Source organism: Megalops cyprinoides, chromosome 14, assembly GCF_013368585.1.
Source record: "Megalops cyprinoides isolate fMegCyp1 chromosome 14, fMegCyp1.pri, whole genome shotgun sequence".
Taxonomy (NCBI): domain Eukaryota; kingdom Metazoa; phylum Chordata; class Actinopteri; order Elopiformes; family Megalopidae; genus Megalops; species Megalops cyprinoides.
Genome location: NC_050596.1, coordinates 32,548,439 through 32,571,799, shown reverse-complemented (window position 1 = coordinate 32,571,799; position 23,361 = coordinate 32,548,439). Strand labels below are relative to the sequence as shown.

General features: G+C 45.6%; 2 protein-coding genes across 2 annotated transcripts in view; both read left to right on the top strand.

Annotated features, from left to right (window-relative positions):
• cobll1b (cordon-bleu WH2 repeat protein-like 1b) overlaps positions 1-15,891 on the top strand; it is a 45,393-nt gene extending 29,502 nt beyond the window's left edge. The window contains exons 4-15 of the mRNA XM_036545050.1: positions 1,163-1,370; positions 2,637-2,862; positions 3,241-3,282; positions 3,503-3,600; positions 4,085-4,312; positions 5,386-5,521; positions 10,087-10,339; positions 10,590-10,663; positions 11,344-12,375; positions 12,847-13,268; positions 15,137-15,280; positions 15,741-15,891. Of these exons, the coding sequence (XP_036400943.1) occupies positions 1,163-1,370; positions 2,637-2,862; positions 3,241-3,282; positions 3,503-3,600; positions 4,085-4,312; positions 5,386-5,521; positions 10,087-10,339; positions 10,590-10,663; positions 11,344-12,375; positions 12,847-13,268; positions 15,137-15,280; positions 15,741-15,782 (2,905 nt within the window). The 3' untranslated portion in view covers positions 15,783-15,891. The remainder of the gene's footprint in view (positions 1-1,162; positions 1,371-2,636; positions 2,863-3,240; positions 3,283-3,502; positions 3,601-4,084; positions 4,313-5,385; positions 5,522-10,086; positions 10,340-10,589; positions 10,664-11,343; positions 12,376-12,846; positions 13,269-15,136; positions 15,281-15,740) is intronic.
• Positions 15,892-17,047: 1,156 nt separating this feature from the next.
• Positions 17,048-23,361, top strand: part of grb14 (growth factor receptor-bound protein 14) — a 56,385-nt gene continuing 50,071 nt past the window's right edge. Inside the window, exon 1 of the mRNA XM_036545405.1 lies at positions 17,048-17,121. The gene's annotated coding sequence lies outside the window, so the exon portion shown is untranslated. The remainder of the gene's footprint in view (positions 17,122-23,361) is intronic.

The following is a 23,361-nucleotide window of genomic DNA, read 5'->3' as shown; positions in this document are numbered from 1 at the left end:
CTTAGATATAGACAAAGTGCCTGTTTATGATGGCTTGACTTGGCTGGGCTTAGGACTATAAAACTTATAGTATCTACCAGTGGCACAAGACATTTTTAAAAGGGCATAAATCAGTAAGTATAAACTTTATGAAAATACAAAGTTGTCGAAGACCGGACTAAGTGTACTGTAATGTTCCCTGAAGTGGATTTGTGTGTGTGTTTATGTCTGAGGAAACTCTGTTCAGCTTCTATGTAGGAAATTAACCAAACCAATAAAGTATAAATATCCTGAGAGATTTCCTCAGTCTTTCCATGTTTCACATGCAGACTAAGTGCCTCCATGACATGGTTTAAGGAATCCCCCTGTGGGTATCACATGAAGGCTTCACTGTGTGAAATTTCCTGTTAATGTCAGGGCAACGTCACGATGCTTGACCCTCAGGCATTCCCAGAGTGGTTCAGTCAGAGACCGTAACTCCAGGCAACGGTTGAGCTCTTCAGATAGGAGCGGTTTGTCTGTGACTGGGAGCCGACAGCAGTGAGATGCACGTCGCCCCACTTGGGTAGGGTGGGATCAGGGTTCCTCACCTCGCGGCCACACTGGAGCCTCCTGGCAACTTTGCAGGCCCCTAAAAGTAGCTAAATTGACATCAGTGGGAGATGCAGCTAGCATCCAATCAGTGCTGGCTCTGCTGTAAAATACCTGGTAGGGTGCATGGGAGGAGTGCTCGTGCCATACTGCGGTGTTTCCTGCCTGGGGGTGTGAGTTGTGTCAGGAAAGTGAGCTTAGTGTTCAGTTGCCAGTTCCAAAGTCAGAGTGAGAAAGGTATCAGGGATGTTCTCATTGCATCAGACTTCATTCCTGTGTGTGTATGTAATCATGTTGCACAGGGGTGTTTCTGTCTTAGTAAATCAAGAGTAACACTCATTTTCCAGTTCTGAAGTCACACTGATAAAGGTATTGGGTGAGATGTTTTTCTGTGCTGCTACCGTCAGGCTTCATACCTGTGTCTGTATGTAATTGTGTTCCACAAGGGTATTTCAGTCTCAGTCGCCAGTTCCAAAGTCATGGTGATAAAGGTATGGGGCCAGGGGTACGTTTTGCTGTGTTGCTGCCGTGTGACATCAGGCCTCATACCTGTGCACTGAGGTAACGTTGTCACGTGCGGGTGTTTCTGCAGCAAGCCCATGATGGATCTGCTGGTCATGCTGTGTGCCAAGTATCACCTGAACCCCTCCGGCCACACCATCGAGCTCGTCTCCACCAACAGGAACCACATCAAGTTCAAGCCCAACGCTCTGATTGGCTCCCTGGACGCAGAGAAGGTTCTGCTCAAACCCAAAGGAGCAGAGGAAAAGAACAAGAAGACTGGACCGCAGATGCCTGAGGTCAGGAGTGATCGCTTAGTAAAATACCTCCACCTAACAACCCCAACAAGCATGTTTATGTAAATGAAATGGTCAATGGTCAGTGTACTGAATGCTGAGTGTGGGAAAGTTGTTTTGAAAGTGAAATAATGATGATAATTATTATTACAAGGGGATATACTGTTTCTGAAAATGTATGGTTTGGCAGCAGTTTCTCTAACAATGAGTCGAGTGAATGCAGTTTAGAGATGATATATACATTTATGTAATTACCTCTGCCACCACTAGAGGGAGCAGAGGCCATGTGATTGTCCTTGTGTGTCTGTGTGTTAAATTACTGGTGGTTTCCAAGGTCCGTTAGAAGTTAAGTGTCTGTGGATGAAATGAATTGAATGATTATGGGACTTCCATTTCTTTCTCCAGATGTTGGGTTTTTTGGTAAGGCTGTAGTTTTTTTTTTTGTTTTTAGTTTATGTAGAATTTGTGGATTTTTGTCCCCTACAATTTTGCTGTCCATGTTCTGTGGATTCTTTATGCATAAAGTCATCCGTTACTGTGACTTTTATCTCCCGTGCCTCGCAGATGTACAGTGGCGCTTGAAAGTTTGTGAACCCTTTAGAACTCAAAGATATGTAATATTGGATCATTTTCCTCAATAAATAAATGACCAAGTATAATATTTTTGTCTCATTTGTTTAATTGGGTTCTCTTTATCTACTTTTAGGACTTGTGTGAAAATCTGATTTTTTTAGGTCATATTTATGCAGAAATATGAAATTCTAAAGGGTTCACAAACTTTCAAGCACCACTGTATGTGAGATGATACAGACCAGATTTATTTCATCCCAACTTTTAAATCTAATTTAAACGATTGCTTTGCTGCCAGTTACTGTGATGCGCACAGCATGTAAATGATGATTTTAGTTTTTAAATTTATATAAAACCACCCCATGTGCACTTTAAAACCACTTGACCTACAGGGAAAAACCATTAGAAACTCATTGCATGAAGCTTTTTTGACGTCAAAAAGGAGCTTTTAGTAATGATGTAGTACTGAACACTAAGGCTAAGCACATCCGTCGGAAGCATATGTGCGAGAATAACTTATGTAAGCATGATGTTTATTGTGTAATTATTATAAATCATATATGTGAGGAAAGCACATTATGCTCTGTATTCGTAGGGTGACGGTACACTGTGAGGTCTGCAGATGTGGTATGTCGTTCGATTCTCGCGTTGCCATGGCAGCACAGTCACGCATCAGGTCTCCTTTCCTCTCCTCTGCAGGCCACCGTCCGCCTCGTCATAAACTACAAAAAAACGCAGAAGACGATCCTGAGAGTTAACCCTCGTGTGCCCCTGGAGGAGCTCATGCCTGCGGTCTGTGAAAAATGTGAATTTGACCAGCGGACCTCGATCTTGCTGAGAGACGTCCGCTCAGAAGAGCCTCTGGACCTGACCAAGTCCCTCAATGACTTTGGCCTGAGAGAAGTGTACGCAAGGGACACTAAAAGTAAGCAGAGGCAGGCTGGGAAACATCCCTTTGGCTGTACTCGCTCACCATGGTTGTCGAAATTCTAGTACGCAAAGAAGATTAAATTGTTTCTTTGATATTTAAAACGTGTGAAGTAAATCACATTGATTGCGATTGGTGAGTCGGCTGTTGTCCTTCAAAAGTAGGAAGGGCAGCATAAATAAGTGGAAAAAATATGTGTGAAATAAATCACATTGATTCAATTGGTGATTCATTTATAGTCCTTCGAAACTAGGAACTAGCACAAATAAGTGAAGAAATATTTACCATGCGTCGCTGTTGTTTTCATGTGTCAGTTTGAGTCTGAATAATAATAGTCTGAATGTGTGTGCTTTGACTTGCTGTCTTTCTTTATAGGTGTCAGCACTGCAGAATTGCCGGCCTCTCCAACACATGAAGGTAACACAGCGCCTAAAACTTTTTAAAATAAACCTGAAAGTGGGTTTGAATGCAGTCTGTATTTTCACTGCAGACATGCGCATCAGGCCTGCCATTGCTGAGCTGTTTTGCTGGATTCTGACTGCGGTGTTTGATTTGCGCTAACAAAGCCCTTTTGTGTGCAGGGACTATCCCAAACTGGCAACGTTACCTGAGCTCTTTCTCTAATTGACTTTCTTAGTAGATAAAAGTCTGCCAAGCAGAGGCAAATCTCTCAAGGAGAAGGAGAACAAAGGGTTGTTCAGCATGTTCCGAAAAAGTAAGAAGAAACCCGACCAGGTGTGTACCATACCTGTCCTTTATCATATTCACTTTACATTTGTGATTTTACATTTGTGCTTCGCAGGTAGATGCATGCTTTTTACCTGAGTGAAGGATATACGGTTGTGCTGCTGCACTATAAATGAACACGATGTGACCCAATGTATTTGTTAGAGTTTCAGTCACGTTTTTAAGCTCCTGATCGGATGTTCTGCAGCACTGTCCTGTTATGGTCAAACCACAAAAGCAGCCCATACATAGCCCACAGTAGTAAGGAGTAGTAGTAAGGCTTGTAACCAGAAGGTTGCTGGTTCAATTCCCTGCTGGAGCACTGCTGCTGTACCCTTGGGCAAGATACTTAAGCCAGAATTGCCTCAGTAAATATCAAGCCGTATAAATGGATAACGTAATAATTATAAGCTATGCAATTTGCTCTGGATCAGAGTGTCTGCTAAATGATAATGCTGTAATGTAATAAGGTTGTGATGTTTGTCTTTTGAAGTCGACCTCAAGCGCACCGGCGTCTCCGGTCTCCAGCAAGCAGAGGCCGGTCAGCATGCCTTCCCTCAGCGCCCACACCTCTACCTACAGCTCCAACACCATGCCCTCCGATGTGCCAAAGAAGAGGCGGGCACCCCTGCCCCCGATGACGGCCTCCCAGAGCTTCCCGTCTGACCTCAGCCAGCACCAGCACGGCTCCCAGAGCACGCTGCTGAGTGACGGGGACCAGGTGAGCGGGACAGCGGGGTTACCTGCGGTCACCTGTCCCTCTGCGGGGGGGGAGGGGTCCTCAGAGGCCGCAGTGTGGCGGAGTGCCAGAGCAAACCTCACCACAGGGAAAGCGGGTCTCACCCTGAATTGCCTCAGTAAAATATCCAGTCGTATCAGAGGATAATGCAGAAATGTGAGCTATGTGAACCACTCCAGATAAGAGAGCCTGCTGTTTGTAGCGATAGTGTGTGGGCACATTTTTTTAATGTTTTCCTGCCCAGAGACTGCAGATGCATGTTAGATATTTTCTAATTTGGACTAGTTGTACTGTGTCCCAGTTAAATAAACCAATAAACCAAACTAAACTTCAGAGCTGAAAGAAACGAATATACACACACTGATTGATGCTCCTAAAAGTGTTTGATAATACAAATTTTAGAGAGGACATTTTTAACATCTGATGTGCCCGAGAAGGCTCCTCAGTGGTGGAAACACTCTCATGTTTAAGATTTATTGGGAGTGTCGAACAGAGAGAGGATTGTCAGTCTGACCTGAGAGATCTTTACCTGGCACTTTTCAAGGCTGGTGTTAGCTGCTAACGGTTCTTGATGACACAGGAACCTTTGTTATCAGGATGTGTGGCATGCTTGTTTTCATCATTGGTGTGTTTTTTTGAATGTGCTTGTGTTGTGCCAAAGAGAAGGTGAGTAATAGGGTTGATATGCACGTTTAAGGAAGCCCGGGAGGCCCAAAACTCATCTGATGCATAAACTGGAGCCTGCCATTCTCAGTCCTTTTATGAAATGCAGTTCAGCACTGAGGTCCTCTGGGAGTAGCAAATTTGTGTTGAATGTAACCAGAGACACACAAAGGCACTTTAATGGAGCTCTTGTTTGAGACAAATCAATGCCCTGACACATTTTACACAACTGTATTTACAGATTGTGAGGTCTTCATAGCTACAACTGTGCTTGTCTCTGATTTGCTGGAAGTGTCTTGGATCAGTGCAGGGTTTTTTCTGTGATCTGTAGGAATTGTCCAGGATTCAGTGGAGGTTTTGTCTCTGATCAGTGCAGTGTTTGTGATTTTTAGGACATGTCTGGGATCAGTCGGGGGTCGTCCGCAGAGTCTTCCCTGAAGAGGACCAAGAGGAAGGCACCACCACCCCCCACCTCTCCTCCCTCCCTCCCCACACAAGATGAAACCCCCCAGGATGGCAGTATTAAAGGTTTGTGCAGTCTACCCTTCCTCATTTTAAGCTAACATTCATTTCATATCTCTAATACTGTGTTCATGTGAGTATGCACAGCAGACCGTGGAAAATTAACTTCTTAGAACTTAAATGAGGTGCTTCTGACTTCATGTGCATTCATGGCTACCATTTTTGAATAATTCGGAACTTTTTGCAAAGCCAAGGTCTTGAGCTGGTGTGATCTGGTCTGAATGTCAACAGCAGGAAATGAAGTAAAACATTCGGAGTATTTAATGCTGCACTTTATCTCTGTACACTTATACTGCCCCCTAGTGGTCAGAATGAAACCCTTTTCAGCTCTTTTTCTGAGCAGTTCGGCGGTTTGCGATCCTGTTTGGCATTTTTCCATTTTCTCTTTTGTAAAAACTAAAAATACAAAACAAAAAAACTTGTTCACCCTCTAATTTCTGACAGCAGCCAATGCCCGTGTGTTGATCCATTTAGAAAACACCAGATACAGAGAATTGGTGACGGATCACAGAATAGTTTCATGAGAATCTTTCCACTGAGAAAATTGACTTTCTTCTGATATCCCTAGTCATCAGAAGCCACTTTTATTTATTGTGAAACAAGTGGAGAGTGGCCAGTGGGATGTGAGAATGCATAATGTCCATGGCCCACATTCCACGCAACCCTAATGCACTTAAACAACCTGGAGTGAGTTTGATGTTTATTATACTCTTTGAGTTTTCCCATTGATTAAAGGGATGTCAAAAAATAACATCTACTAAAATGTGATACTTGAAGGACAGCACACATTTGTAGGTGCATTGAATCTGGGCCTCAGAGCAGGACCAGAGGGCCGCTGAAGGTTTCGGTGATTCGCTGCGTGGGGATTCAGCTTTGGGGCCTTTGCTTTGAGAGGAACTGAACAACAGGTGGAGCCTCAGCTCATGCAGATCAGATCACAGGAATAAAACGGCAGTGAAATCTGCCGGCTTTGAGATTAAAGCTTCTCTCCATCGCTGGTTAATTACTGCGGAGAATGTTCCGTGTTGCGGGGGTCAGGTGAGGTTCTGCCTCAGATAATGGGCGGCCCGTCTCTCCCGCGTCAGCACGGGCAGGCTGTGCTGAGGGCCTGAATATAGCGGAGGCTCGCAGATCTCCTCCTGTTTGTTCCTGCAGCCTCTCATGGCTCTTTAAAAGCCTCCTACCCGCACTTTAATCTCCCGCTGCCCCTGGCTGCGCTCGCTCTCAGCCCTCTGGATGGGGCTAATTTGGGCCTCTATTGTTGGCAGCTTTTATCACCCTATCTTTCAGGGAGAAGATTGTGCTGATCAGAATGTACAAACCTGCGCTGAGGTTAACATGAGGCGGATCCAGAAAGTTCAGCTGTTTGGTAATGGTACTGGGGTGGTGGGCTGACGAGTAAATGCTCTGATTAACTTTCAGCGCAGAACTCCATATTTCCATGTAGCCAGCCTTATTTTACAATATTACATCACACATTACGTTCAATTAGCAGATGCCCTTGTCCAGAGTGACTTCCAGCAAAAGAGAACAGAAGTGCATCCCTCCGAGTTAAATGGGCAACAGTGTTACACCAGGCTAACACTCCCAGACCAGTGAGTTCATGCACCACACCTTTCCAGCATCACCACAAGTTAACTTGTGCTAATCTGAAACAGGACTTTGTGCTGTATGTCTGTTGCTCTCTGTGTTGCACTGTTGAACAGACTTCTATGAAGTGAGATTGGGAAGTTGGGCTTGGTTGAGCTCTTGTTGGTCACAGTAAAAGTGGTCGTTTTTGTAGGGCTTTATCCCCTGGCTTCCTTTTCCTGGAGGGTTATTTGCTAATGACATTTCCTGGTACGGTTGGATGTTTCCTGGAGGAATGTTTGTTGATGTCATTTCCTGGTATGACTGGATGTTTCCTAGAGGAATGTTTACCGATGTCACTTCCTGGTACCATTGGGTGTTTCCTGGAGGACTGCTTGCTGATGTCATTTCCTGGTACGGTCGGGTGTTTTCAAGCATCCCCTCTCTCTTCTGCCCTGCAGACTCGGAGTGACGGGAGGGTGTCGCCTGAGTGTGGTCCGTGTCCCCAGCTTCCTGTCCCCTCTGCTGCTCTTCGCCCCGCCAGCCTCTCTGCTTCCTGTGGTGGCTTCTCCTTTTTCTCCTTCCTCTACATTTTTGTGTCATTTTTGTTTTTTTTTAACTGTCCTTTGTTCTTTTCATGTTTTCCTTGTGTTGAATATGCTCTGTATTCTTACACGTCTCAAGTGTGTTTTTATATGTTCTGTCCTGAATGTTTTTCACCCTTGCCAAAGTATTGATTTCAGCAGTCTGTGTGATAACTTTTAGCAAACTTTCAGAGTTCACTTTGCTAAATGGAACCATTGAAGCTTTTTGCAAATGTTAGGTTCACGCATACAGCTTCAGTAGTTTACCATTGATTTTTACTGGGTTACAGAAGAGTCAAGTTCAGATTTTAATTATCTGTAGAAGCATAGAAATGGCTACTGATCCTGAACCAAACACCGGACACAATGGGAAATGTTTTGACCATTTTGGGCTGTCGTGTTTTTAAGTGCCCAGTCTCTTCTACACTGAACTGTCACAGCAGGCCGTGAGTGGTTTCCTTTTTACTTCTGCAGTGTGTTAAAAGGACACTTTAGTGTGTTTAACTGTGTACCTGCTGCGTCATTCCTCCTCTTTCCTGCACCTTTCTGTGCAGAGTGTGAAAGGGCAAATCTTCCAGTTTATTTGGAGTAATTTGTGACCAGGCCACGATTATGAACTTACTGCGGTAGCAATGAACCCCTTGAGACTCTTGTGATTTTCTTGTTGTTGCTTTATTTCTGTACTCACAATGTAAAATAGTTACGGCAGAGACCATTATGCTAAACAGACTTCCACTGGATTAGAGCAGTCTTCTGGCTTTTGGAGACATCAGCAGTGTGTTTAGTGTAGAATGTGCTTTATTTTCTGTGCCGATCTGAGTGGTGCCTTGTTTTCGGAAGTAACCTAAAAACCCCTTTGTAACCAGTCGCCAGGCATTGTTTTTCTTAGAACATTTCTGAATAACCCGGGAACTAGACAATCAGTTCACTCATAAAAAAAAAAAAAAAAAAAGCCGTTCATTTGACTGTGTGGAAGCGAGTGGCCCATAAAGAAAACTTGCACCATGGACAATCTTAGTGCTTTAAAGCACTCTAATCAGCCCCTGCAATCTGGAGACAGACCCTCCCAGTGGTGTTCCACAGAGACGGTCCCCTGAGGCTGTGAATGTATTTATCTTACTGCTTTGATGCATTTGAATGCATTTTCTGTTGTTGTCCTCTGTGTCTAATTTCCGTTCTTCAGTTCTATGTTTTCCACTCTTTCTGTGTGTGTGTTAAAGCTCACGTTTCAGAATAATTGAGTGATTCAAAATCATTTATAGGAGTCATCTTTTTGTAAGCACCCTTTCATTTTGTTTTAACTTTAACCCGAGTATTTCGGATTTTAACAATAAAAAAGCTGACCAAAGGCTGCTGTGTTTTTGCTCCATTTTTCCTCCCTGTCTTCCGTGCGCACTCCAGCCACCCCCCCACCTCCGCAGGTCTGGAGCGCGAGTCTCCTCTGTGAGCATCTGTAATGATGGGCCTTTATGGTCCTCCGCCGGGTCACGCAGTGGAGAGATGAGGGGGTGGCGTAGAGCCGAGATGCTCTGGTGATGCCTCCTCTCTCTCCCTCTGTGCTCGTCTTCATTCCCTTGAAGTTCAGAGTGGAGAAAGGGGGGGGGGGGGTGATAGAGGAGATTCGAGACTCTTTCATTCAGAAAATGCCTTAATGAAGCAGAACTGTTGCGGCCGGCACTGCTCTGGACGCGACCGTCAGCATCTCAGAGCGATCCCCTCGCTGAAGCTGAGAGCAGGCTCTGATTTGGGCTCTGATTGCGTTACATAAGCCCGTGCACTCGGTCGAAAGGAGAACGTTCTCATCTTATCTGAGGAATGAAGCTGTTCGATGCTCAGATGGGCAGGGCTGATAGCTGGCAGGGACACTCTCCTGTAAGCTGCGTGACTCGCTCGTCAGGGATGTGGCTTGATCTGTCAGGTGGAAATCACCCCTCTGCTTCAGAGTGGCAGAGGTTTCAGAGTCAGACTGCCATTTTTCAGCTCCACGCCATTAATTTATTCATATAGCAAATGTTTGATGTGATATACAGTAGTTCCTGTAAGTATGTATGACTCCATGTACATAAATTTGAATTTGTAAACCCTTTTAAAATATCTAAAATATGTAAATATAAAAAAAGTCTGACATGCATGGTGTATACAGAGGCTCTATTTACAATATTTATGAAATACACAAAAAAGTGTAAAAAATGGTGAGGTATGAATGCACTAGCGTTGGATTATTAGGGGATACTTATGTAAAACGTCGCTCTAGAGTTAGTTATACAAAGTAAAAACTGAGTTACGTAGTGACTTCTAGAACCTCAAACTTGCATAACTTTATATTTATGAATATAGTACTGTTTGTTGAATAAACTGTCAGTTGTACATACTTGGTGAGGTCATTTCATCACGTCTCCCTGATTGGCTGTGGTGCAGTGGGCGTGGCATCATGCCGGGCATTGGAGGGGATCTGTGAGCAGGAGGAAACGGCTCCGTCTGCTGTCCCGGACCACAGCGGTGTGAGCAACGCCAACGGAGATGACGGCCGCCTCGACTCGTCTGCCGACGTCCAGATGGATTCTGGGAAATCTGAGCCGGCCCCGCCTCCTGCAGATGTGGAGATGCCTAGCGACTCGCCCCCGGACAGGATGGAGGAAGATCATGCCAGTGATCTGTCCTCAGATGGCAAGTACGAACTCCTGACACGGGTACTGTGAAGCACGCTAAGAGATCAGGGGCTCTGCTTAATGGATTCTTCTGTGCTTGAGATTCAAGTTAATGGCTTCTTGTGTCCTTAAAGATCCTAGTTAATGGGTTCTTCTCTTCTCATGTTTTAGACGAGGAGAATTGCAAATCCACGTTTCAAAAACTTTGCAATAGGCACTTGAGAGACTGATGATTTGTTTTCCAAAACTTTTCATAAGTTCTGTTTTTGACAGACCAGCAAAGGACCCTGGGAATGAACAAGAGCAGCCGGTTGCTGTTGAGGAGATGGGTGCTCCCGAGCATACAGGTGGGTCTGCAGCTAATAAATGATCCTCACGTTTGACGAAATCAAACGACTTCGACTATGTTTGATGAGCAGCACAAATCTACACTCTTTGAAAAATTTTAGAATATTGTATATGTACGTGTGTGTGTGTTTTGTGAAAGTTTCTCTGACATTTTCTCTTTCATATGTATTTATAAAAGACATATTTTTGTACATTTTTGTCAGCATATGTTCAAATAGCCCACTGTCCTTGAAAGTTCTTGGGAAATTGCCCACATCATAAAGTTTGTTCTTACATTTTGCTAGCTGCTAAAAAAAACTATCCATCTTCCATATGAATGTGTTTGATATCATGCAGCCTGGCAGGATTGCATTTTGGGAATAAATTGCTGATCTCAGCGGTTTAGTCAGCCTGGCCAGTGTCTGAGGCCTGGTGTTCACTGCCAAGAGCCGCTGCAGTCCCTGTGGACAAAAAAAAATCCAGCATCAATCCTTAACAAGCGGCAGGGTTTTCTGGGTATTAGCAGGTTGTTAAAGAGAGTTTGTGTGTGTGGTGTGTGTGGTGTGTGTGTGGTGTGTGTGTGTGTGTGTGTGTGTGTGGTGTGTGTGTGTGTGTGGTGTGTGTGTGTGTGTGTGCACGCGCACGCGCACGCGTGTCTTTGTGTGTGCACGCGTGTCTGTGTGTGTTTCACCTTCTGCAGCAGAAGAGGAGCAGCAGGCGGGTGTCTCTGAAAATGGCCCCACTCCAGAGGAGGAGGGACAGCAGAGTGGCAGTGGAGTGTGCTCTGTACCGCCCGGCACGCCCTGCCCTGCGCCCGCCACCCAGGACGCCGAGACGCTGACCTCAGATCAGCAGAGCGCCGTTCCTTCCTCTGAGGAGCAGCCAGAGAAGGCGGAAACACCAGCGGACAGTGGGCTGGTCGCCGCAGTAACGGGGGACGCCCCCGCTGACACCCCCTCGCAGCCCGTGCCACCCCCCACGGCCTCGCCCAAGCCACAGGAAGTGCCTGCCCCCACGGAGCCAGTGGGGCTGAAGAGGGACATGGCCACATCCACAGAGGAGCTCCGCCCTCAAGAGACCTCTCCCCCGTCGCCGCGGCGACAGAGACCCCCCGCGGCGAAGAGCCCTCCCGTCTACATCACGGAGGTGGATTCACGGCCCAAGCCCTCCAATGAGCTCACCAGGGACTACATCCCCAAGGTGGGGCTGACTACCTACACCATTGTGCCGCAGAAATCACTGGACAAGCTGCGCTTCTTCGAGGTGGAGGTGACCCTGGAGGCTCCGGGGGGAGGCGTGCAGCAGGAGGTGACCACAGGTCCCCCCGACCCCCAGCACGGCCACGCAGCGGCCTCTCCCCCCGCGGGGGACTCCCTGCTCAGCAACGGGACTGTCACCACTGATGACACTCACCCCGGCAACGTGCCTCCCGCCCAGCCGGTTCCTGTGCCCGCTGTGGCTGCAGGGGGTGCTGGAGAGGTGGAGAAGCCCTCGTCCCCGAGCAAGCCCTCCTCCCCCACTGATCCCTCCTCCCCGAGCAGCCCCGTGTCCCCCGGTAGCTGGGGAGTCCGGGCGGAGCTGCCTCCGGCGCAGGGCAAAGAGAAGAAGATTCCGCCCGCAACCAAACCCAAGCCGGGCTCTTTCCGTTTGTCGCAGCACAAAAGAACACCTGGCGGCTACGTCACCTCGGCGGCAGAGAAGAGCGTAGCCGCGGTGCATGGCGCGGGGCAGGGTGAGGCTCCAGGGAGACTGGGCATCGAGCCGACTTTGGGAACCGTGGAGGAGAACAGCTCACCCACGTCCCCACCCCTGGCCCTGTCCCCAGCCCCGCCCACTTCCCCGCCCCCAGCTATACCCCCATCCCTACCCCCACATCCATCTGTGCCCCCTCCACGACCTCCACCCACACATCCAACCCTTCCCCCTCCCCCACCCCCACCCACACACCCGGCTCCATCCCCACCCACAATCCCAGCCCCGGCCCCACCCCCATCCCTGACCCCACCCACAATATCAGCCCTAGTCCAATCCTCATCCATGGCTCCACCCACAACCCCAGCACCAGCCCCACCCACAATCCCCGTTCCAGCCCCACCCTCATCCATGGTCCCACCCACAATCCCAGTTCCAGCCCCACCCTCATCCATGGCCCCACCCACAACCCTACCCCCACCCACAATCTCAGCCCCACCCACAATTACAGCCCAGGCCCCACCTTCATCCTCGGCCCCTCCCCCAACCCTGCCCCCACACCCGTCCATCCCTCCTCCCCCTCCCCCTGTGCAGGTGGAGGCAGAGGTGTCGAAGGTCTTGCAGGGCGAGCCGAAGCCCCAGGAAGCGAAACCTCCGGTCGCTCCCCCGAAGATCACCCGGCAGTGGAGCCTGCCGGCGCGGGACGCTCCGGTGGGGCTGAGCCTGGAGAAGCTGAGGACCTTCGCCGCCCCGAAACCATACACCCCCGCCGGCCCCTCGCGGTTCGCCCAGGCTGTGTCCTCCGCCATCAGGAGGTCCCAGTCCCTCACCCGCGCCTCCAGTGTGGATACCCCGCCCCCCCACCTGCTGCCCGGCTCCTCGCTCGGGGCAAACTGCACCATCAGAGAGCTGACAGAACCTTCCAGAAGCTCGGTGAGTTACCGTGTGTCCCCTCCAGCGCATTCAAAGTAATGGATTGCATTTACAGAGGCCTTTTCACAGATCTCAAAGCGACTCACAGTGAAACCACCACCAATGTGTAACCCACACCTGGATGATGCTCGGCAGCCATTTTGCATCAGAACACTCACCACACATTAGATGTAGCGGAGAGAAAGGGAAATATGTATTATACATGATGTGTTATTAATTAAGTCTGTTAGACTGGAGACTGAAAATAGGGTTGAGAGTAGTAGATGGTTGTGCTGTTTGTGGCAGTAAGCTCTGTGTGGACAGTAACGTGCTGTATGTGGCAGTAAGCTCTGTGTGGACAGTAACGTGCTGTATGTGGCAGTAAGCTCTGTGTGGACAGTAACGTGCTGTATGTGGCAGTAAGCTCTGTGTGGACAGTAACGTGCTGTATGTGGCAGTAAGCTCTGTGTGGACAGTAACGTGCTGTATGTGGCAGTAAGCTCTGTGTGGACAGTAACGTGCTGTGTGTGGCAGTAAGCTCTGTGTGGACAGTAACGTGCTGTATGTGGCAGTAAACTCTGTGTGGACAGTAACGTGCTGTGTGTGGCAGTAAACTCTGTGTGGACAGTAACGTGCTGTATGTGGCAGTAAGCTCTGTGTGGACAGTAACGTGCTGTATGTGGCAGTAAACTCTGTGTGGACAGTAACGTGCTGTATGTGGCAGTAAGCTCTGTGTGGACAGTAACGTGCTGTATGTGGCAGTAAACTCTGTGTGGACAGTAGAAGGAGAAGGCTCGCTCGGTCGCTCTTATCTCTCTGTCTATCTGGCCTCGCCCAGACCCGGCTCACGCTCCGTAAAGCGTGAAAGTTCCACTGAGGAGGGTAATCTGGGAAACAGATCATTGGAGAAGAATGCTGAAAGGCCTTGGATCTTTGCTTTCCTTGGATCCAGCCCACAGATCCGTGCAGATATCTGACATCGCTGGCGTAGGAGAGGGAGGACTGAGAATGAAGGATATAGGAGACACGTGTCCTGTGTTACGAGGGGTTTCAGCTTTGCTGTCAGATAGAGACAGCAAAGTCTAACCCCCGCCCCTCAATCTGGATGAACTCTCTCACCCTGTGTCCCTGGAGTCAGCTGTGTGTCTGTGTGCCCTGTGATATAATGCAGGAAAGTAGGTCCCGGTCGCCACGGTGACAATGTGTGCGGTATACAGTTCGCCCTGCCTTTTCAGCGCCCGTCTCCTCCTGCCACAAAGAGAACCTTTGTCCCACCCAGGAGGCCAGTGCGCGCCCTGACGTGTGCCACGCCAAAGCGATCCTACCCACGAGGCCGTGCGAGAACACCCTGGCCCTTTGGCAGTGTCCCCGTCCTGCAGGGGGTCTGAGCTGTGGCATTGGGCCATGGAGAGGCCTGTCCCGTTCGTTCCGAAAGAACACCCTGTCCCCCTCCTCCCCTCTCCACAGAAATGTGCACGTCCATGACCTCTCTCGCTCCACACTGCTCGAATTCAGTGGCTTTTTTGTGGGATAAAGTTGTTCCCATAGCAGATACTCTAACCCAGAGTGATTTACACATCTTACAGTTTTTACAGATTTGTCTGTTTATATAGCTTGTTATTTACTGAGGCCCTGGACCACAGGTACAACAGCAGTGGCCCACTGAGTTACGAGCCCTGCTCTTTACTATACCACACTGCTGCCCTGCTCCTTACCACTACACCACACTGCTGCTCCCTACTGCTACACCACACTGCTGCTCCCTACCGCTACACCACACTGCTGCTCCCTACCGCTACACCACACTGCTGCCCTGCTCCTCCTCCTGTGCTGTCTTCTGTGGCCCTGAGTGATTGTGTGTGTGTTGTGTCTTACTTCACTGGGGGAAGGAGGGAGAGATGGAGGAGGAAAGGGAAGAGGACATGGCCCCCCCACCCCAGCGAGAGGACCCCTCCGCCTGTGACCCGGCCGGTGCAGGTGACACAGGGGACGTCCCTGAGACCCACGTGGACGGAAAGAACGACCCGCCAACAGTGAGTGCAAACAAAAAGCCCGTAATAGGGTGCCGTGCTGTGGCCTCTTAAAGTTCGCTCAAATTCAGGCAAGAACGGCAGCGTCAAAACTGACTGATTATCACACAGTTGAGCTGTACAAGGTCCTCTGAGGTAGCAGACTTAATATTGCATACAGCAACAGCAGTGCCCTCTTTGAGGAGTTTCCCCAGAGCAGAGATTTGTGTTCACTCCTGAACTCAAAATTATCTGTAACTGATGCAAAAATTCTGTGCTTAAATTTTAGCTGATGTTACAAAGCAATATTTTCGTAAAACATCTACACACAACACATTCATACACACACACACGCACACACGCACACACACACACACACACACTCTGAGGGAGGCTTAAATGATACCATGATACTGTTTCTGAAAATTTACTCAAGAATCCCACAACCGAAAGATTCATGTTTCTCTCTCTCTCCTGTCCTCAGGTGCCTGACGCTTTGCCTTCAGTGTCTCTGAATGGAAATTAACGGGAGACACGGCGCACCAGCGCAAGCGGAACTCGTATTTATTGCCCCCCTGTCACATGACCTGAGGAAGCCTCCTGCACATGACGGGAAGAGACAGTCTGACTCAAATGGAGTGGCTTGCTTTCTTGTCCAACTATTTGAGATGACTTTGTTTCCAAGTAATTATATATTAATATTTTCTGACTAATTATGTATCATAATATATTGCAATTTGTTTATTAATATCAGACCTTTTTGGGGTTGCTGGTTTTATAATAGTTATGAGAATTATGTATATGTTAAGATTTAAAAGGTCTGTCTTAAGTTGCGTTAATGTATTTCCTGGTTTCCTGGTTAAATTATTAGTATTAAAAATTAAGTTGTAATTTTCTTCCAGAAAGTATATATACAGGAATTGAAGAAGTCCATTGGACAGACTTGAATATATGGTACTTCAATAAATATGTTCTTCAATATATCAATTTGATTTTGTTTTTTTTGTTTTGTATTACACTAAAACAAATGTCATCTGACAGCCACTGGTACATGTGTACACTACACAGTGCAGTGTTTTCTTTATAACTGTAAGAAATTCTTCTGAAAACACTTAAAATAATGGAACCCATTTTAGTCGATGTTCATAATAAATTTTATTTCAGTTTGACTGACCTGTTATTGTTGTGTTCATTGAGTGTGACTTTATACCCGCATCCAGGGGAGAAATTAGAACACCCCGCTTACATAACTCTCAGACTTTGTCTGAAGAAAAGTGGAACTTTATTTTTTGCATCGATGGCGGTATTGCTGAGCATTTTTAATTATCCGTAATATTTTGTAACATTCGCCGCTCTGTTTCATAAACATTTCACCAGCTGTAACGGAGAATCAGGTTAGCCCCTCAGTCAATACCCACTGTTTGATCTGGCTGCCAGAGGTTGCCGCAGATTATAACGTTCGGCATTTGAAAGTGAATATGAAGCCGATCCTTTAAATATGGTGCTATGCAGACGGCCTCTTACGGCTGACCGTTTATAATGGGCGAATAAAGAATCCTGCTGTACAAGATGAATTTTCGATTACATTTTTCTTCTGTTAAATGATTTGCTTGCAGTGAGAGCAAGCAAATGTTTTTCAGGGCTGTTTCAGCAGAACGGTATAAAGGACTGCTTATTTTCTTGCCCGTTTTTGCTTAAAACGCTGAAGTATGCCGTCACGCACGGCGCTTCGTGGGTAAAATCGGAGGGACGGTCCCACCTGACGTAACGGATGCGGAGGCAGGAGCACCTGTTTGCCGGGGCTGCGAGCAGCAGGACGGGCACGGGTACGGCAGAGGCGGACCCCTGAATGCAGGAAACAGCAGGTACGGCAAGATCACCAACTCTGTCCAATACTATATAGTAATAGTAATATATGTTTTATATATAGAACTTTAGTGCTCACTGGCGAAAGCTTCATGAAGAATTTAAATGGGCTTAACATGGTGTAGTATCTAAAGGTGTACCTCGAATGAAATGCGTTTAAACCCATAGCCCGGTTTTGAAGTTACTTAGCTGAGACATACGCCTAACGGATGCGTTTCACGTTTATGACTTCAGTGGGTTGATGAAATCTTACACGCTTTCATTGCCTTAAAGCTTTCAAACGTAGCTCGCAGGCTTGTATTAGCTGCGCAAGTTTGCCTCTGTAAATATTGCGTCTACCTGTAATTAACACAACCACCTTCGACGTTAATATTCGCTAATAACGACAGGTCATTACGCGTTTAATGAAAAATATATTTCTGTTTGAAATGATAACAACAAAAGCAAACAAACAACAACAAAACATCACATTTAGACATCATTCATACCGTATTGATTTAAAATGCGCTGACCAGTCAGTGGACCTGGATACCAGGAAGTTTTTATATGCGGGATATGCAGATTGTACATCGTGACAGAGCATGAAAAGTAGAGTTTAATTTTAATTCATATAAAGTAGTTGAATGAATTGTAGCCTCAGTTGGTGTTATGGGGTACGAACAGAGGAATATACGGTGTCGCGAATACGAAACTGCACTGCAGACTTAACGTTCTCAACCAAAAGTCTGCACTACACAATCCTACTTCAGCCAAACCGTAACCCTAAACTTTTTAATTCTGCATTTTCTGGCGTGATATCAGTGACACAGTTAAAAATCTGTGCATATTAATTTTCTTCGACAATAAAAAGAAATGGCATTTACCTGGCACGAAGCTGTCAGTGCAAATCATTCTCTCTGTTAGCGCCACCTACCGCCAATAACAGCGAGCTGTCTCACACAGACCACTCAAAATACATCCAGCGGGCAATGTTTTACACGGGACCAAACTGGTGTTTTTCATATGCAAGACGTTACAGCCAAACTAACAAAACAAATTTTGACACTTCACCCGGTGTGGTTTATTAAATTGAGCTTCAACCTTAACGTGAAGTTAGGTTTTTTTTTTTACAAAAAAACCAATTTTTCTTATTTTATTTTAATTTTATTATTTATAGGAACATCCCAAGCTATGTTGTAAATCTGAAAGGGAACACTGTACTGGATTGCTTTTATGTTATTTTTCCATGTTGGTAGAATGTAAAAATGCTCCACAAATACTTTGCAAAAATAATGCTCTGTAAACATGTCTAACATTTTGAGTGGGCTGTCCAGGTATTAATGATGAAATGCAATTATTTTGTGTATCGGACATTGTAGTATGAGCTAAATGGTAATAATCCAACAAATGTGTGCTTCACTTAAAACATTGCAGTAGAAGGCATGAAGATATTCCAGTGAAATTTGTCATCAAACAACACCACAAACAACTTTTTCTCTGTTGGTCAAAATATTTTATCTGTCATATGTTAGTGAATGTGTGGGCACTGGTGTCCTAAATATGATACTTCATAATGACCATGAATTTACATATCCACTTATAAGTCAGCTAATAGCTGAGGTGAGGGTGAGGGTTTTTATGGAACCTCATCATATGATGAAGGAGGAAGTTGTCAGGCCCGTTATTATCAAACAGACACTGAATGTGTCCGGCTAGATGGAGACATTCTCCACTGCGGGGGATCAGGGGCAATACCCAGTGATTTCACTTTTCACTGGCTAGCAGTTGCATTGAAATGCATGATTGAAGTTGCTAGCTAGTTGGTTAGCAGTAAGACAGAGATTGCATGGAAAATGGAATGACCTTTGATGTTTCTCTGGAGGCCACCACACCTCCAGGGAAGAGAAATACTCTCTCCTAGACAGACCCCTGTTTGCTGGGGTCCTTTGCCTATAGTTCGTTGGAATTCAGTAAAATTGCTTCAATATTAATGTACTTGTATTGTAATGTACTTGTAATATATTAATGTGCAAGCTAACTAATAAAAACTGTTGACACAAAGAACTTTAGTCTGGACCTCGGTTGAAAGAGAGAGAAAAGACTGTTTAATGATGGTTTTCAATACAGCAAGGCTTCACAGGTGATGGTCGGCTCAGCAGAGTTTCAGATCACTCACTCACAAGAGTCTTGCGCTTTCAGTCTCACATTATTCTTTAAGTTGAACTGCTGAACTGGAAACGAAGTATTTGAGTCTCAGACAATACAGGTATCCCTTTATTAAGGAATTCCCAAATAGCTTTTGTATGCAAAATGGTATTGACTGGTAATATTTTTATGGAGTGTATGTGTGGGTATAGTGACTGTGGCAGGGTTTGGCTGTGTCAGTGTCTCCGGGTGTGGTAGCTGAAGCTCTGCTTGTCTCCTGGCTTTGCCACCTGTAAAAGGTAAGGGAGCGATTTCAGGACAGAAATTTCCCCATCACCCTGTGGCTCATTAGCCACAGATTAGCAGAAGACTAGCCCATGCAGTCTGTATCCTTCCACTGTGAGGGTAGAAATGATTCAATATTAAAACGCACCCTCGGCTTTGGAAGACAGACTTGTACCCAGAGGGTTGCAGGTTCACATCTCCTGTGGGGCATTGGTTGGTGTTATTGCCTCAATATTTATCCAGGCAAATAAATGGGTAACAAGGAAGTGTCTGTGGTGCGTTTGCGTCTGTATAAGGACAGCTGAATAATATAGAAATAATTGAGAAATATTTCTACTATCAATGCTACTGGAAATTCATTAGTATTTATCACATTTGCTTGCTGTTTGTCATTTACCAATCAGCATACAACAATGCATCAGTATTATTATTGCTGTTGTCATTATATTCATTAGAATATCGACAAGATTTTTAGACCAGAATATGCATTTTAGAAATGGTAGCACTGGTGTTAAGTGGCAAAAGGTGGCGCCATTTTCCAAAGCAATTCTAGTGTACAGGTGAGATGTGCAGCGGTTATAGCATTTAGCTATATTCTAGCTAAGAGATATGATAGATAAGATATTAGTTAAGATAATTTCGGTCATTTTATGGTTGAAATCAAACAGCTATATTACTGATAACAAGGAGTGTCGAAGGAGAGTGATATTGTAATATTAGTAATGGCACCTAGCTTTTACAGGTGATAAGGAAAATTAAATATTTGTTGGAGGAGAGTTACATTTCAAAATTTGTAGTTGGATTAGAAATGCAAACTGTACCAGATGGCTGACACCTTTTATGGTTTATTGTTTGTTCAGTGATCGTCTGTGTGGTTTCCTTATAAGTACCACCTTATATTTGATCCAATACAATGTTGTTATTATTGTTAATATCAATGATACATAATTATTTATAATAATGGTTACATCTGAAGAGTGGTATCCTCATTCAGGCAAGTGTGAGTGTGTTTACAATACTTCCTGTTTTATCCGTATACCAGTTAAAACCTTATTGGCATGGCCTGTGAAGGTGTCACTCAGTTTTAGTTCTACTTTCCCTGGAAAAAGGCTTTTGTACAGTAGTTGCTATTCTTGTAGATTCTGTGTGGATTATCCCTCTGGAAGCAGGATTACCACTGTAAAATAAAGAAGTCTTATGCATTTTTTGCCTCATTTGGCTGAATTACTATCCGTATATACGTCAGAAATGGTGGACCATTGAAGTCACCAGTCTTTTTTTGTGTTATATCCCTGATAAAGGGGTAAAGAGGTTTAGTTAACTGATTAACAGGCTTACACACAATTAGCCAGATCCTGAAATTCCAGTTGGCTGACGAAATGCTCTATCAGGATAATGAACGTTATATGAGTGGGGCTGTACCTGTCACAACTGTTTGAAAAAGCTACGCGGCTGTTTGAACTGTGTGGTTCATGTGCTGTAACCCAGACAGACTGGCAACGTTTCACGGTTCTGTGCTTGACCGTACCATGGGCAGGGCCATTTGATATGTCACCTGTTTGGAGATGTTTGTTGGAGCACCTTTGTGAGGTGTGTTTCCTGTCTGAGCTTAATTAAGACAGCCCCCAGGGTCCTCTGCCGGATGGTATTGTTGCTCCCCTCCAGGTGAAATGTGCGATGTGCAATAACGAGGGAAAGTGTCTTTTGTGCATCAATGGAGAGTGACAGATGACACGTCGCAGCCCATCAGAGCAGGAACTCTGTGAGCTCGTGTGAGGCATAATCAGTCCAGGAATCCCGCGCTGGACAGTTATCTGAAATCCTTCACGCAGCCTCCAGCTCACGCAGCCGGTCTAATCTGATTTGCTACGTTTTCAGATTTAACTAACTCTGGATAATGACCTCATCTTAAACACTTTGCCGTGAGCTGTCTGCTGACGCCTTTGCTGCTTAAAAACAGTGCCGACAACAACAGAAGCATGAGAACTGAACCATCACGGCAAAACGGCGTGCAGCTCCTCCTCCTGCTGCTGTTGGTAACAGTAATAATAATGATATAATTATCATAATAGCAATGATGATAGCATCACAACAGAAGCAATAACAACTAGCTTCTTTAGTATTAGTGTAAGTATTTAATATTAGTATTACTGGAGCATGTACATGTGTCTGTGCATTCGTGCATGCATGCATACGTGCCGTGACCGTGCGTGTGTTCCTGTACCGTCTGTAGTGTGACATCTCCTGGTTTATCCGGTTCAATGCAGTGTAACAGGATATGATGAAACCCTTCAACAGGCTTATCTGCAAACAACACATGTGTTTGCTGTCATGTGAGCAACATTTGGTGACAAAGGACATTTTCTAACAGAGGAGGACAGTATCACAACTTGAAAAAAAAACTGAACTGAGAGGATTCAGTGAAAATCAGTAAAATATTACAATAAAGCATTTACTCACAAACATAGACTTTGTTTCACTAATTTCTTCTGTCATCCATTCTGTCATTTTTCTGTCATAATCTGTTTTGCTAAGCCTAATTAAACAAAATTGCAGTGAATACCGATATATACATATAACTATACATCTATAAAGCGAGTAGAAATTATGTAAGAGTGTGAGTCAGTCAAGAAATTGTCAAAAGCGCATTTTTCTTGTCCATTGCAGATTCCGCAATTTGGTTGACTAGACAATGGGCTTAATGCACAGCAATCCTTCAGGCAGACGCTTCGACTTGGATTCCGTTTGGTCTCAATCTCACATTGTGCTCTCTCTCTCTCTCTGATTTATAGAGGGAGATATTCTCTTTCTTGGGCATCTACATCCCATAAGGACTATCTTCTTCTGGTGCATTAAAAATTTATGGAGCGGAGTGGTGCTGCAGGTCGCTGAGCCTGAAGCGGGACAGCCTGCATTCCTCTGCTGAGCTGTCCTCAAAAGTGCTCTGCTGAAGCCGGTCCCGTCACTGATGGAGAAAGCAGGCCCTCAGTCAGATATTATGTTGATATTTCATAAAGGTGCTTGGGAAACCGTGGCAACACATTGATCTGAGTAAAAGTGCAGGCCTCGGAAAGCCTGAAAGGATTTGGGCCGATGAAGGAAATGCTGTGGGTCATATTGCAAGTCCATTAAGCTAATACTAGGAGTTTGAGGCCTTTTGCAGTTTGAGGTTTTAGAGGAAAGTTGACATTTTATGGTATAAACCTGTTTGTCTTCCTGCACAGTGAATGTTTTCTCTTCATCTTGTCCTTAACATGTCTGTGTTTTGCCTTGTTACCATAATTCAATCAATCTCTCAATCAGTCAAATCAATCAATCATTGTTATAGCATATTTTTACAACTGAGATTGTCACAAAGCACTGTACTTGCAGCATGGTGGATTTCCCAGACGGAATTAAAAAAGCCAGAAAATCCAGGCCAAGTGGGGAAAAATTGGAAAATCATTCCCTCGCTCCAGGACAGGCAGTGGAGAGACTTCCAGAAAAATAATGACAAAGATAACAATAATTTGTGGCAGTCATAGTTTATAGCCAGCTGGTTGGGGTTTTGCAAGCAGTTGTATTATGCACTGCAGGTGAAGGGGAAGAATGTTGCAGTGGAGGAAAGTGGCACAGGTTAGTCACTGCTCTCACACTTCTGGGATACAGTAATTGGATACATGCCATACAGACAGAGAATCCGCGAGAGGCTGGTCAAACGAAAGGAACCACGCTGTTTCTGACCTTTTCACCCCAACAATTCCTTTCCAGGGGGAACGAATGAGCACTGATTGTCCTGTTCTAGAATCAGGGAAAAAAAGCTTCTTCATCAGTGTAGTTTTTTCAAACTT